The following is a 15,279-nucleotide window of genomic DNA, read 5'->3' as shown; positions in this document are numbered from 1 at the left end:
GAATAAAGGAAGGGTCAAATTACTTGTTGATGAATATTTGCCAAATGGTTGCTAGCTGAATACCATCCTTTCTGTTTAGGCTGTTCTTATTCGCCCATATATACAGCACTTCTGCTGTCAATCTTTCTTTATGAGTGTTGAAACCTTTCTGAAGTATTTTGGCCCCTTCAAAATTAATCATGTGTCCCGTTTCTAATGCATGTAACGCTATTGCAGACTTATTTTCAAGTTTCCTTATGTCAACCGAAGTTTTGGGAACATTTTTTTAAACACTGTTTGTGTTCCTCCAACCTTACATTCAATTGTCTGGATGTTTCTCCAATATAAGCTGCATTACAATCATGACAATTGATCTCATAGACAATATTTTGTTGTTCTTCCTTTGGTAACCTATTCTTAACTTTCACCAATGACGATCTTATAGTGTCACCTGAAGAAGTCCAGACAAGCTAGCAGGACGAAACGTTGGAATTATTTAAATTTCAATCGCTGAGACTACTTCAAATATAATTTTTCACATATAAGTAGTCAATGTTGAGTTCTATCAAACTAACATTAAATGAATGTTCAAAAGCTGTAAAAATGGTTAACTATGACCAGGTTTTTCTAATTACACACATTACTCCATTTTTAAAGAAGAGTATCTATGTTAAATATTAAAATATAATTTGTAAATATATTTTTTATAGATCCTTTCCTTAAAATTTTATTTGTGTTCCACATAGTTGTAATTAACTGTAAACGTTTTTATGCAAAGTTTTTGATTTTAGTACTTTCCAAGATTGATTATCGCTCAAATACCCGTGTTTTCTAATCAGCTGCTTGTTCTCATTAAAACTTTCTTTATTCAGTTGATGCTAAACAGACGCCGTCGGTACTTTACCGAGCTATCTACCCACTCACCAACCTGTCATGTTTTAACACCAACATAACTAAGAGTTACTCTGGGGATATTTATTCATAAATAAACCTGGACATAACGTTTGTGGAGTTTGGGACCATTTTTTGATTACTTTTCAGAAGACACCATACGATATGCTTAACACTTCAGACATTCAGAGAATGTATGTTTCGTGTGAGAAACGATCACAACTACTGCTAACTGCCTAAGATTTATATGTCAAGAAATCTTCATGGCCGTCTCAGCAACAACCGCTTTGTTCATATGAACTAGACAGAGGGGATTTCTGAACAAATGATAGTGGCTATTACTGACCAAACTCAGTTAATTATTCAATATACTGGCCAAGATTTCTGATGTACATTTCTTGAACATTATTGTTTGAAATTCACCGGTTCAGAAATAGGTAGCTATAGTTTCTGATAAGGTGCAACTATTAGAACATTCACAAGCATCCAGTGCTCAGTTTTGGTTCTGGCTTATGGCTTATTACGTTTCAGTTTTATCTTTTTTGAATGCATTACCATACTTCCTTACTCCTTGGACGGGTGTGCAACACAGAGATAGTTACCAAACGTTAAGGAATCAATGTAAATGGTCTATCCAATAAATGCACGAAGTCAGTCATTAAGCTTGTCAGTTATACCTTTCGTGTTAATGAGAACACAGTGTCTCTGGTTTCATCTGCTTTCTGATTTTCGACACACTGTCCATATCATAGGTAGTGAATTATACTCGATAAAATCGTTTGGGCACTCACTTTCAATCAAAAACTTGTGACTAAAAAAGTTGTGTGTAAAAATTGTCCCAAAGTTAGTACCATCTGACCAAAATTCGTCAAGGACCGAATTATGGTTTCAAGAGCGCAATATCAAGCTAAAACTACAAACGATAAATGGATTATAAAATGTGGTATGATGTGATTGTGAATGGACTGACTTTAAAGGACTCCAAAAGATGTTTTTAAAATGGAACAAATATATTACTTTATATAAGGAATATTGTGAATGTGGAGCTGTATGATTGGTTCACCCTAAATATTCAGAAATAAAGTTTTTGATGACCTCAGCTCAAGTATTCATTGAACAAGTTGCTTAACAATTGATCAATCTCTGTCACCAAATATACTTCCTAACTAAGTACCTCATTGAATAAGGTAATGATCGTTTCAAGCTAAAGGTAATGTGTTCGAGTCTCAATCTAAATATTAATGCTGATATGCAGGTACAGTCTGCTTATGAGTCCCAAATAAGACGAAATAAACGCGCCGGATCCAACTGGTATCCACTTAATAAATATATTCAAATTGCCTAACAATGTATTTCATCGACTACTGATTAAAAATCTACATAAATAGAGTAGACTAATCACCGAAGCTACGTAAATAAAAAATTTAAGTTCTAAACTTTAATCATAACTTTTGCCTCAAAGTTGTTTGACCTATGTTGTAATGTCAGTGATGACTGTACTAAATATGAAATTTATTATGAACACTATTTCTTTGGTTCTATTGTGGGGTATGCTACTTATGTCTGTCGACATTAGTAGTATGCAACACCAGTCAGAAGTGAAAAACCTGGCAGCAGAAGGCTAAGAAGATCGAGTTGAAGAGAACAGAAACGGAAATAGAAAGAAATTTCAATTTGGAAGAATCATACGGAATGTGGAGGACAAATGATGTAAGTTTGCAGATGAAGTATTTAATGTATGGTTTTCACAATTTATCAAAAAACTCTGTAGTGTATATATTGTCCACAACTAAATTTTCGTCTAGAACTTTATTTTCTTTCTCTAATTAAACAGTAAAAGTGGAAAAGTGCTCATAGTCATGCTAATAAAGGAAAAACAACTCTCAGTCTCCATCCTAAAGAACATAAAAACAAATAGAAAATTCATACCTTCAATAAAAAATTAAAACGGAACGTCTGAGAGACTAGAGGTGAACAGAAAGAATAACTTAATTATGAAACTCCCCAGTTGAAAATTAAAGTCATTATGAATGAAATTAGTATTTAAACAAGAGCACAGAGATCAGTCTAGAACTCATTATTAGTTAAATTTTTCTTAACAAACATTGAGACGTTAGTCTAGCGAAAAACATAGGTGGGGTAGAGGAATTTCGACAAGCATGTATAAGTTATTTACATCATTCATCATTTACGAAGAATCTGTAACCTGGTGAAGATGCTTAGGATTATCAGAAAATAATATCTATCGATTCAATTCACTTTAGTAAAAGAAATACGATCTAAGATTTCAGTATTAGATTGTCGAACTGCGATGAGAAGTGATGTATCTGTCAAAAGGTTAATTAGTAGAAAATCAACGTGAAATGAATGAATGATTAATAGTTATAGGTTTGTTCATATAAACGGAAAAATTAACCCGATACATCCGCTCGCGTCTCAAGTCATTAAATGTTCCTCAGAAATTGTGGGCAATTACATGTTTACACACAACCTTCAAGGGAAGTAAACTTGGAAGCTTCGGGTACCGCAGTGGGTGCCTAACCTTTAGAAAATTGAGTTATTTAAAGCAATTAGTCCCTGTGATAAATTTAGATGGTGTAGTAAGAAGACGAAGATTGTCAGAATTATGTGACATGTTAGCATAATACATTTCGAACAATCTGATCACGTATATACTTGTTTGGAACATTAAATATATGAAAATCAATAGGTCAGTTAGACAAATAGAGGGTAAGAGGAAACAAAGATAATAAAGAAAATAATATGAAAAACAATGTGAAACTGAGAACTCTGGATGGTAAGCTAATGTTACCAGTGTAAGTTTAAGGTGAGAACAAATTATTTTTGAATTCATAAATGGGGGTCCTGAACTTTACTATGGTCAAGGCTTTAGCAAGCCTTAATGTACAATTTTGTTTCAACTAAATATTGAAAGTAGAGGACGATGAATATTTATCATCTACTCTTATTATATCATTTAATTTTATTTGTCTTTTGCAACCATTTAGATACCGTGATTTGGAGATCATAATCGCTCCTCTCAATGAATGTTTGGCCAGACACACATTTAAATTCATAAACACAGTGAGATGTGACGCAACCGTTTCCATGTCTTTTCGATTTTTAGTGAAGATGGTCTATGCATGTGAATTATAAATGAAATGAAAATGAAAATTGATTAGCAGATGAGTTTTTCATGTCAATAGGTGAATTGTTTAACAAATGATTTTTGCACAGTCTTCATTGTAAACTATCGTTTCGACTTATTGGTATATCTTCTGCTGTCTATAAATTAAAAGTTAATCAATTATAAATCTGTTACTCAGCTTTATTACAACTCTCCTAGTTATGTATATTTTAAGACCAATAATCTATTGTCCATTATTGTTTTTTATTTTATTTATGTCATCATGAGAGTTATGGGTTCGAATGAATGATTAAATACTTGTGACCAGTCATCTGGGATTCTAATGATCTGATTGGAGACTTGGGAACGTGGTGATTCTTGTCGGGCTATCGTTCTTGGAATTAGCGGAATTACTGGTGATGAAATACATGATAGTTATCAAGTTGTATTTACATTTCATAATTTTATTACAAATTATAAGGGATTCAAGTTCGAGCATCACTCTATGGTAATTAGTTGATTGGGTTCTTAACAAATTTATATCGGTATCTTAACACTATAGCAAGAAGTTATAATATTTAAGCTAATTTCCGATTCGAAATTAATGTATTTCAAAGGAATCTTGTTAGCCGATGGTAAGAATTAAGGAAAACTTCGAAACCTTGACTTCTAATGTATACTATAACCGTCAATGAGGAATTCAATGCCTTCCATTCAACTCTGACACCCAGTGTTCAACATAGATAAATTGGTTAATAATGGGAATAATAATCATGTAGTTTATTATTTAAATGAATGATATTGAATAGTTACTTACACACTATACTATGGATAGAGATGTCAGCTGAATAGAATAACAATGATTTATATAGTTTTGCTGTTAAGCCCCACCCCTCCCCCTCTGACAGATAATTTTAAAATAGGCATCATACAATTTTTTTAAAAAAAAACTGCATTCACTCACTTTTAATAGATGCAATGATATGACTAATATCATCAATTATCATATCATTAACAGTACCATAGTTGATACCAATATTACAATTGTCATCCTTATCATATTCATTGTAAAAAAGAACACTACTTTTATCTACTTCTCCATAAGTAGTATCTAATTCATGAATAGAAGAATTTGACTGATGATAATTGGAATCTTTACAATGAATAGATTTAGAATATTTTGAAAGCATTAAATTGAAATTTAATTTATGCTTTGATATAATATTATTCGTTTCATCATATTTCAATGAAGAATCTTCTTTCATCAAGTTATCAGTATTAGATTCAAGATCCAATGAAAATAATTGTTGATTAGATCTAGATAAAATTTCAGTGTTATACACAATTATACTTCCACTTTCTATTCTACTACTATTTTTGTTACTGTTATTATCACCGACATTATGATCATAGTCATCAGCATAAGTGCTATTCAGTGTTTCCGGTTCCATAATCGGGGAATTTCCGAAAAACGTGTTGTCAATTTATGTAGTCCAATTCAGTTATTCTTTTCATCAATTCTTTTTTTTGAATATATACTGCTTTGGTGTGTTTCCAAGTGAAATAATTCCGACTAGTCAGTTGTTTTTCAGTTAACAGTTTACTTAATTAATTCGGAGATTGAACTGAATACTTTTTAAATTATTTACAATATATATAATTATCATTTATTTATATGATGTCCACTTTAAGTATTATTTAAAGGGGTTTTAATAAACACTCAAAAAAAAAATGATGGTAGTTGTTGAAATTAACAATAAGTCATCACATTTTCTTCTTTATTTACTGTAGTGATAGCTTATTGATTATAATATTCAACTTGTTACCATTAGGTCATGAGTTAAAACGTCGTTCTATCTATTTCAGTTTGCACAGTTAAGTAATATCAATTAAACCATACATAAATAGTGTAGCTCAAAGCTAAATACATAAAATTAGTAAATAGGTTACGAACATTATGTGTTTGGTAAATCAACTCTCTGGTTTATTAGATATGAACCAATCAGATTTTTACTAAACATAAAAATCGAAGTTATTGTTGTGACGGAAAAAATAATAACTTGCCCTGTTATACGAAATACTATCATAGAATAACTCTTGACTCGATAACACAACTGAGCACACTAGAACACAATACAAGATAATACATTTTATAATTAGACTAACAGATGCAATCATGTGATACACAGATACACATTTCCTACCAACGATTACTAGTGATTGCTGTGTGGACATAACCGTCTTCCGTATGGGTTCTATAGTAGCAGTAATTAATAGTTGAAAAAACTCATTCTGAATTTCGTTTTTTATTTTATTTTGAATACATAAACATTGGTACAAGGAGACACCAAATACATATGCGCCACACAATAACAATGAGACCAGTAGTAGTTATCATTAATTTATGTCAGGTCTGTGATACTGCTCGGGCGCACAAACTGAGGTAGGTAGTTTTCTTTGGGGGCCACACCCGGAGCCTTTGACCTAAAGGTCTAATCCACAAAGCAGTGGAGCACCGCTAGGAGATGCAGTCCCATGATAGCCGGTGATCAACAATAGGTTCATACACCAGTTGTTTACTCAGGATACTGGAGCCCATGTCCAATATTGAATTGGAATCAGGGTTTTCCAACTCTTTTAGGTGGATCCTCCATATCAACCAACCCGGTTAAGTTGCCGGACATTCGCTTTTCGTCCTTTCAATTTCGTAAAAACACCCCCACTGTATACGCGTGGCCATGTGAGAGTACTTTGAGAGGAAGAGAGGATCTCCCCACCCTCGGCTGTACCAGGGCATTTGGGGGTCTTTTTCTTTATTCCACAAATAAGAGATCTATTAAATTTGTTTCACTGTGTTCTACTTATGCTCAACAATACAGTCTATAAATCTCATTTATTTATTTTTATATTTGGGTACTTTTGTCTAGTGAAATCCTAGAAACAATTGTTCAGTAGTAGATAAATATTAATCAAATCTAGTCTTTGGCCAAAGAACCTATCCCATGAAGTTGTAGCTCTTTTTCACAAGCACAAATAACATATAAAGTTGAACTTTCATGTCACTACTTGTTTGTGAAGTATTTGAGTACAAATCTTGTTTACACACGTATCGGCCTTCTCTTGTTAAGCAGCTAGAAGTCATGGCGGATAAAATGCAGTATTAAGCTTTCAGTTTTGTCATGATATTAGAGGATGCTTGTTTTAGTGGTGAGAATATTGAGAAACTTGAATCATTAGAAATATCCTAAAAAGAATTATTATTTATATATTTATTGGATGATGACTGAATCATTGTATTTTTATATTCTCCTACTGTAAGCTTTAGAATGGCCCATAAACCTCTATTATATACTTTACTGTTCCTGATTTATCATTAATTAACTGTTCCCCTATTGCTTGAATACTGTGTAATTTATGTCTTAGCCGTGTACCTATTGTAATTTCTTATTTGTGTAACTGTGGTCAGGGAACTGATGTAAAATACCGTATGAGTTTTTGAGTAAGGATAACGATAAAACTAAGATATTTGCCTGCTGACTTAGTCCTTCTTACCGAACGCTAAGCTAACAGGAACTTGAGAATCAATAGGCGTTAGGATCTTAATGGCCTTTTTATAGTCATTGAGTGATTGATAGGAAGAATGTCATTGCTTCTATGATTAATAGGTAAACTAAGTGGGCACAAAAACTGGACCTCACCTATAATTAGTAATCCTATCATGCGGGTAGCTAACAAAGGAAAGGAAATTATTTTTTTGGAAGATATACCAATAAAGTTTAGATGTCGTACATGGAAACACCCAAATAAACTCAGTGATTTAAACAATGTATTGATAATTTATGGAAATTAAGACAAAGTAACTCGTTTTATCTCAGTTAAAATAATTTGAAGTAAACATAATAAGAGATAGGTCATCAGTAAATTGTTGTCGACATTCATGATGATAAATGTTGTTGAATATTTCTTATAAATAACCAGTTTATAGACGAATAGGAACTAGTATTTGCAAATTTTATTTGGTGCTGTTATGACCTTGGCTATACGATTATCACGAAATACGATTGCCTATTTAGATACGCTAACTTATACAACCAAACTAATGACTCATACACCCGTACGACAGCCTAGAGTCCCGATCGGTCTTGCCTGTTAAGTCCAGAACTCCAATTCTAGGCTCCGCGATACGAATCATATATTTCAAACATACTAGATTTATATACAAACAAATCTGACCACATATATATACATACAATATAGTCACTTAATAATCATACAATAAGAATATACGTTTAGTATTAGTCCATAGGTAATTCCCAACTGTTACCATTCATTTATTCTCATCCGGATATAACAGGTGTTGTGATCGATTTCCCAAATGTGATCTTTATCGCGTGGACAAAAGAATAGATAGGTTTGATTCATTAGGGTCAACGAATCGTGAACTGTTGGTGGAGAAGATTTGTAGCTCAGGTGGGTGATTTCGATGTAGGTTTGTTCTTTGAGATGGATGGTTTGGTCGTGGAGCTTTCATCGTCCTTCTGAACGACATCATCAGCGCAAACTTCGGGTAGAAGTGAAGTGTTTGAATTTCTCCACATGTGATTCACAGCTTGTCCTGTGCACCTCGATGTGAACTGTATTTAAAAAATTGACTCAAACTTTCTACTAATTGTTACTTACCTTAAGTTGACTACTAATTCGTAGTCAGTCATATTGTCATTAGAAAAATGAAACTTATAGTTTCATGTAAATTTCAACATTGTATAAGTAATCTCTATACACCCTATTTCATTTCCATTTTACATGTGTGTACGAACATGAAAGGAAATATGAAGGTGGTATTAATCGAGTATTTTAGTTCAGGATGATCGAAAATGTGGCGAAATGTCATTAGACTCATAATCCTCCTGATATGGGGCTCCCTATCAGTGTGCATCCACGATTCCGGTCGTGAAATGGGTGAAGTTAGACATTAACACTGTTGGATGCTGGCTCAGTGGTCCAGAGGTCAAGCGTTTGCGCACGAGACCGAAGGTCCTGGGTTCGAGACCTTTTGGTGCGGGATCATGGGTGCGCACTGTTGAGGAGTCCCACACTAGGACGAAACGGCTGTTCAGTGCTTCCAGGTTTTCAATGGTGGTATAACACTAATCCATCAGCGATATCAATCAAAACTCAACAATTTTTACAACCCTATACTGAAAATCTGATATTGGTCCCAACATACAAATCGGTCAATTGTAATGATTCGTATGTATTTTCAAGGTGAATTCAGTCACGAGCAGTTAAAAATTACGGTTGACTGAACTATATGAATTCACCATTTTAATCAGTGTTGAAATCTAGCTTCCTTTAATACATAGTATACTATTTTAATGAATTTTAAAACGACAGTCAACTACAATTGAAAATTTGAGCAGATGGCTTATAACTCACCGAAAGTAATGGCATATCGTGCATTTCTTGAAACTATATCGTCTTGAATACAATCCCGTGTTTATATGTGTGTGCTCGTTAAAGAGAAGTATTGAACCAGGACAAATCCTTGGTTTGCCAATTTTTGTTAGCCTGTGATAAAAATTATTATTTTGTAATACTTTTTTTTAGTTCCACTCTAATTTTTAGGATTAATGATGCGTTTTGTACTTGATTACTTAGACAACAACTTCCTGATTGTTTCCTAGTCACCAGAACTCTTCCACTTTTGAACCTCGAAGAGAAGCACAAGAGATGGAGATCACAGAAGAAGCTTTACTTTGAGGGTTATTTTATGCACAGAAAACATGGGTGTTTATGGGATTATGTGTAAAACTTATATTCTGGAAGACGTTGGCAAAGATACAGAAATAGTCGAAAAGTGTGGTTATTGTCTAATACAAAGTTTTATAGAGAGAGAGCGTTAGTTGGTAGAAGTATTTTCAGCACCTTAGAAACTTGTTGTGTCCCTATAACAATAGTGATTGGTAACTTTGGGATCCATTTATGAACCAACACTATGCATATATTTTTTATTGTATAATTGCTAAATAACTAAACTATTCATTTTTGCGTCCCCTTATTATAAGCTTTATTCTGACTTATGAACTATTGTCATACGATTTACCGTTCTTGAATTATACCCTGTCTATCACTTACTATCTCCCACATTCACAGCCACATTTGACTGAATCTTGTATAAATGTTGTTTCCTATTTTATGGTACGATGTAGTCTGTCTGTTTAGTATATAAACTCAGTATGTTTGAAATAAATGATTCATATCGCAGAGGCTGAGATACGTGTTCTGGACTTAACTGGTTGGGACCGACAAGGACTCTAGACTGCTCGTACAGGTTTCGTGTCTCGTTGGTCCGATCGATAATTCACTGCTCTCCAATTGGCGGTATTATCACGTCATATAATACACAGGGCACGCAGGCCACAAGATATAACAAAACTGTTGAAGACTTTTCAAGGAATTATTAATGACTGATAATAGTTACTTGTTTACATTTCACTTATATTTATGTACTGAATGGTGCCATAGTTGACACTGAATAACGTTACCATATTGTTTAAAGTAACGTGTGTATCAATAATTAAAAATCTGAGCAAACAAGTCTAGATAACGGGATAAACAATATTTTATTTTAATTATTTTACTCAATATATCTGTTTCTGATAAAGAACAACACCATTTTATACTATTGATCCGTGAACTTTTTTCTTTGATTAACATTTCAACTCCCATAACTGTTTATTATTATTATTATACTCATAGTTATACTAAAACTTGAAACAAACAAGTGACCTCTAATTTGCTCACTGATCCCGAAAAATTTGTTTCCTTGAGTATCTTAAAATGATCTAGTTGTATCTAGCAGCTACCAGTTGTAAATATGTCATGAAATTTATCTACCATTATTGTTCATTTTTTAACAGATGACCTTAAAATATAAGTTCATTAAACAATGAATACAGTTGAAAATAATAAGTAGTGTTTGATTGTAAACAAAAATATGCTTAAAATATCATATATCAACCGCTCAGAAACATTATAGTTGAAATCATGAGTCAATTGAAGCTAGACCACCATGGAAAACCTAGAAGCACTGGACAACTGTTTCGTCCTATTGTCGGACTCCTCAGCAGTGCTCATCCACGATCCCGCCTAACGAGATTCGAACCTAGGACCTATCAGTCTCGTGCGCGAGCGCTTAACAATTAAACCACTGAGTCAGCACCCAACGGTGTTAATATCTAACTTCAACCAATCCACGCTCAGAAATACTTATTGGATGCCTGCAAACTAACTCAACATAGAATAACCAACTAATTTTCATGTTTCTTTCTTCCTTCTTGTCTCAACATATACAGTTTGAAATATAATCTAATGTCAACAAGACTAAATATAAAGACTTTTATCTCAAACATATTACTAACAAAATACTTTACTCACAATCTTGGTATCAACTGCAGTACCCTAGAACTTTCTAGACATATATATATATATATATATATATATATATATATATATATAGCCTGTTGCAAAATCTATTTATAGTTGATTTATAGTTGACATTTTTGCCCATTGCAACAGTAATCAATGAGAGTTGGATAAAAAGTCATTATTAAAGCAAAACAATGAAGTTGTTACATGACTGTATGATGGTACATTGATGAACAAATTTTGTATGAAAGTGAAATACAAATTGCAAATATTCATTATCATTTATGATTATTGGTTAAATTAATATTTACAAAGAATTCACGGTTTTCTCTGAAACATCACTGTTCAAAATAGATTCTGTTCACTCACCGATTAACGTGAATCACTGTGCATACACATCATGACTTATACACCTATGTGACATTTCATGATTATGGTATTCCTTTCTATTGCGAGTAATATATCCCTTAGTCTTAATAAGTCAATGAAAATATACTCAAACTGTATATTTTGACTTGCTCCATAACTAATTATTCAAATCCATTAGAAATAATGTATACAAATATATAATTCAATCAGTTGATTTATTGTAATCTGATTGTAAAGAACTTTGACTCAATCTATGCTAGTACTTCGTTATTAACTCTACAGTATGGTTGGTTATTAGCCTTTCCAATCTATACCAAAAAAAATCAATCAGTCAATGAAATTAGGATAATCTATCTAATTAAATACTTTTCGGATTGGAAATGTCTATTGATCTAATTCACAAAGACATCATAGTATTAACGATTACGTTAATCTCCTGGTTCATTTAAAAATTAGCGAATACGTTATCCATAGGCTTATAAATCAGATTAATAATTACTGAATAATTGTTAATACAATATATAATTGTATTTAATGGGATTCTCTACTTAACATTTTCCGTAATCACATAGATGAAATTGTCATTTCCTCTTCACACTCCTTTATACAAAAAGAAAATATTTAGTGTAACCCGAAGTTATTCTCTGTATCAGAGTTTCACTGATAAAGTAAACTGCTATTAAAAATAATTTAAATCATCCGGCATTCTGATGAAATTTGTCTTATTAGTAGTGGCTACTTCTACAACTATTCATGTTTAGCATTATTGATATTATATCTTAATGGTTGAAGGACTCAATTTCGTGTCATTGGGTTCAAGATATGAATACTTCCTGACCTCTTTCACTTCGAGAAACTGTGTAGTTTCATTAGTCCTCTCACAAAATAAGTATAACTCAGGGCCGCTCAGATCAACATGTACTTGATAAATGGTTAGATAGTGCTAATTATATTAGTCGGCCACTCGCATGTTTCAGCTATAATATTTGAGATTGAGAAGCTGATTCACGCCGACTAAATTTCTACAGAAAGTACCACACCCTTCAAGACCTCAAATATGCCTTGATAACGAATGCTAACCAGTACAAAACCTAGGCCAATCGAGGTTTCCTGTCCACTTATCCAACCAGCAAACATCTCAACATGGTTCATATGATGTCGAATCACTTAGAGTAGTTACCACTTTCTATTAAAAGAGTGGAAATACACTATGTCGATTACTATTCAGTAATAAACTAACGAACAACATGGATACTATGCTCTATATTCATGAATTCTCCCAAAATTTATTAACATAATTGGGTAAGTTAAGTTTACACTTAATCATTTAATGTTAATAGGAAATTATATCATTCTACCAGTAGAATTGAAATAATTACTTCTAGGATATAATTCATGCTCTAATTAATGACAAATGAAACTGAATGCATCCATAGAATTATCTATAAAGAGTAGATATTTTAAAAATTTACCTCTTTTGTAGCATGTACCATTTACAAACTCTCATAATTTTATAGGTATGATGTAACAAAGTATTTAGTTTTTTTTTTTTAACATAGCTGTGGAGTTGCGAATAAGTTAACCAACACTTTCATGTGATAATTATTACATATTAACAATACTTCTTAAGGAATTATTTAATAAGAATCTGAATTGATAAAACTTCATACATCAATAATTAACTTTTACAATCGATTCCATAAATTTAGTTGAATGTCGGTTGACTACTTATGAGTAGGTATCTGTGTACGTGAAAGTTTTCTGAAGCCCATTATCTTTAGGAAGGCACTGAAGTTACTTTTTTGATGGAGTTTTATTCTCTGAACTGGATGGTTTGGTCGTGAAGCGTTCATCGTCCTTCTGAAAGATATTATCAGAAATCGGTCAATGTGTTGATAACTTTGAATGAATTTATATATTGATGTTAGATCTTGTATCCAACAGATGGAGTGCTACTGAGCTCTGTAAGAAACGTTCTCCTCTGAGGTGTAGCTTTTTTAGGATATGACCGTTGAAATAAGTATAAGTCCGTCATTTTTTTATTCCAACATACACATTTTTGCTTGTACATGTAAATTGATATGTGTATTTGGAGGTAAAATATGATGGATATTTATTCACTTTTTTCCGTTTTATTGGGTATAGTGTTTAATAGAGTGGCATTAACGTGACTGTGAGGAACATGCTTAAAGTTACTGTTCGTCTTTGATTAATTTTAGTTATTATTTGATCACACATGGATAGCAATCGAATGAAAATATTCTCCTTTTCAGATTCATATTTTACCATCTTAACTCATCATTCAGTGCTATATTTATTCATAATTGATTAAGTGTATTCATTCTCTCTCAATTATGTACTACAGTACACTCTTCCTCAAACTTGACTCATGAAAATAACCTTCTGACTCTGCGTTACGACGTTTTCACCAACTTATATTAAAAGCCAAATGGGGCAAAATCTTTGAAAGTTTAGGTATTGTTACGTTATTAGTGAGAAACAACTGAATATATTAACTATTATGTAACTTAAGAAAACAGCAACGAAACACATTGATTTTAACGCATACTACAACAGTTGTTATACTTGCTTTGTACTTAGATCAATGCTATATTTATGAAACTTGAATAAAATGCCTTAAATAACGGATGAAGTTTCAAACTAGTGATTACTATAACTATGGTTGAAATCATGAGTCAATTGAAGCTAGACCACCATGGAAAACCTGAAATCACTAGGCGGCCGTTTCGTCCTATTATGGGACTCCTCGGCAGTGTGCACCCACGATCCCGTGTCGCGAGATTCAAACCCAGGACCTACCAGTCTCGCGCCGGAGCACTTAACCGATATACTACTGAGCCGACCGGCATCCGATGGTGTTAATGTCTAACTTCAACTGATCCACGAAGTTGAGCAACCGTTCACCAATTGTCTTCAGTGAGTTACTATCTCACAACAGACCTGGTTGAACTCCACTGGTCACTGCTTCTCACTAGAACTCCAGGAAATAGCTCCTGGAGCCAGTCACTAGTGAGCATATGATTATTATCAGAAGGGGTTTTTTGTGGGGATTTTAGTAATTTTATATAGTTGAAATCATGAGTCAATTGAAGCTAGACCACTGATAGATCCTGGGTTCGAATCTCGCGAGGTGGCATCGTGGATGCACACTGCTGATAAATCCTACAATAGGACAAAACGACCGTCTAGTGCTTCCAGGTTTTCTCTGGTGGTCTAGTTTCAATTGACTCATGATCTCAACTATATAACAAATTACTAAAATTTCCATGAAAAACCCCTTCTGATACTATAACTATAACACCATTAAATGAAATGTATTTATTAAAAACATTTATTTATTTATTTATATCTTTATTCCACATTATTAGACACATCATTTCAATGTACATTAGAATAATTCAAAGATGATATTGTTTCACTATGAATTCAATTGATTGACTGTATACAATTCATTATTCATTTCA

The 15,279-nt window shown here is 32.9% G+C and overlaps 1 protein-coding gene across 1 annotated transcript in view; it reads right to left on the bottom strand.

Annotated features, from left to right (window-relative positions):
* Smp_143620 (hypothetical protein) overlaps nt 1-5,448 on the bottom strand; it is a gene marked incomplete at both ends in the record, with an annotated part of 67,976 nt that extends 62,528 nt beyond the window's left edge. Inside the window, one exon of the mRNA XM_018796294.1 lies at nt 4,962-5,448. Coding sequence (XP_018650521.1) covers nt 4,962-5,448 — 487 coding nt within the window. The remainder of the gene's footprint in view (nt 1-4,961) is intronic.
* Between the last annotated feature and the right edge of the window lie 9,831 nt (nt 5,449-15,279).

Source organism: Schistosoma mansoni, chromosome 2, assembly GCF_000237925.1.
Source record: "Schistosoma mansoni strain Puerto Rico chromosome 2, complete genome".
In the NCBI taxonomy this organism is placed as follows: Eukaryota; Metazoa; Platyhelminthes; class Trematoda; order Strigeidida; family Schistosomatidae; genus Schistosoma; species Schistosoma mansoni.
Note: the sequence above shows the minus strand (reverse complement) of the source record. Positions and strands in the feature narration are given on the sequence as shown.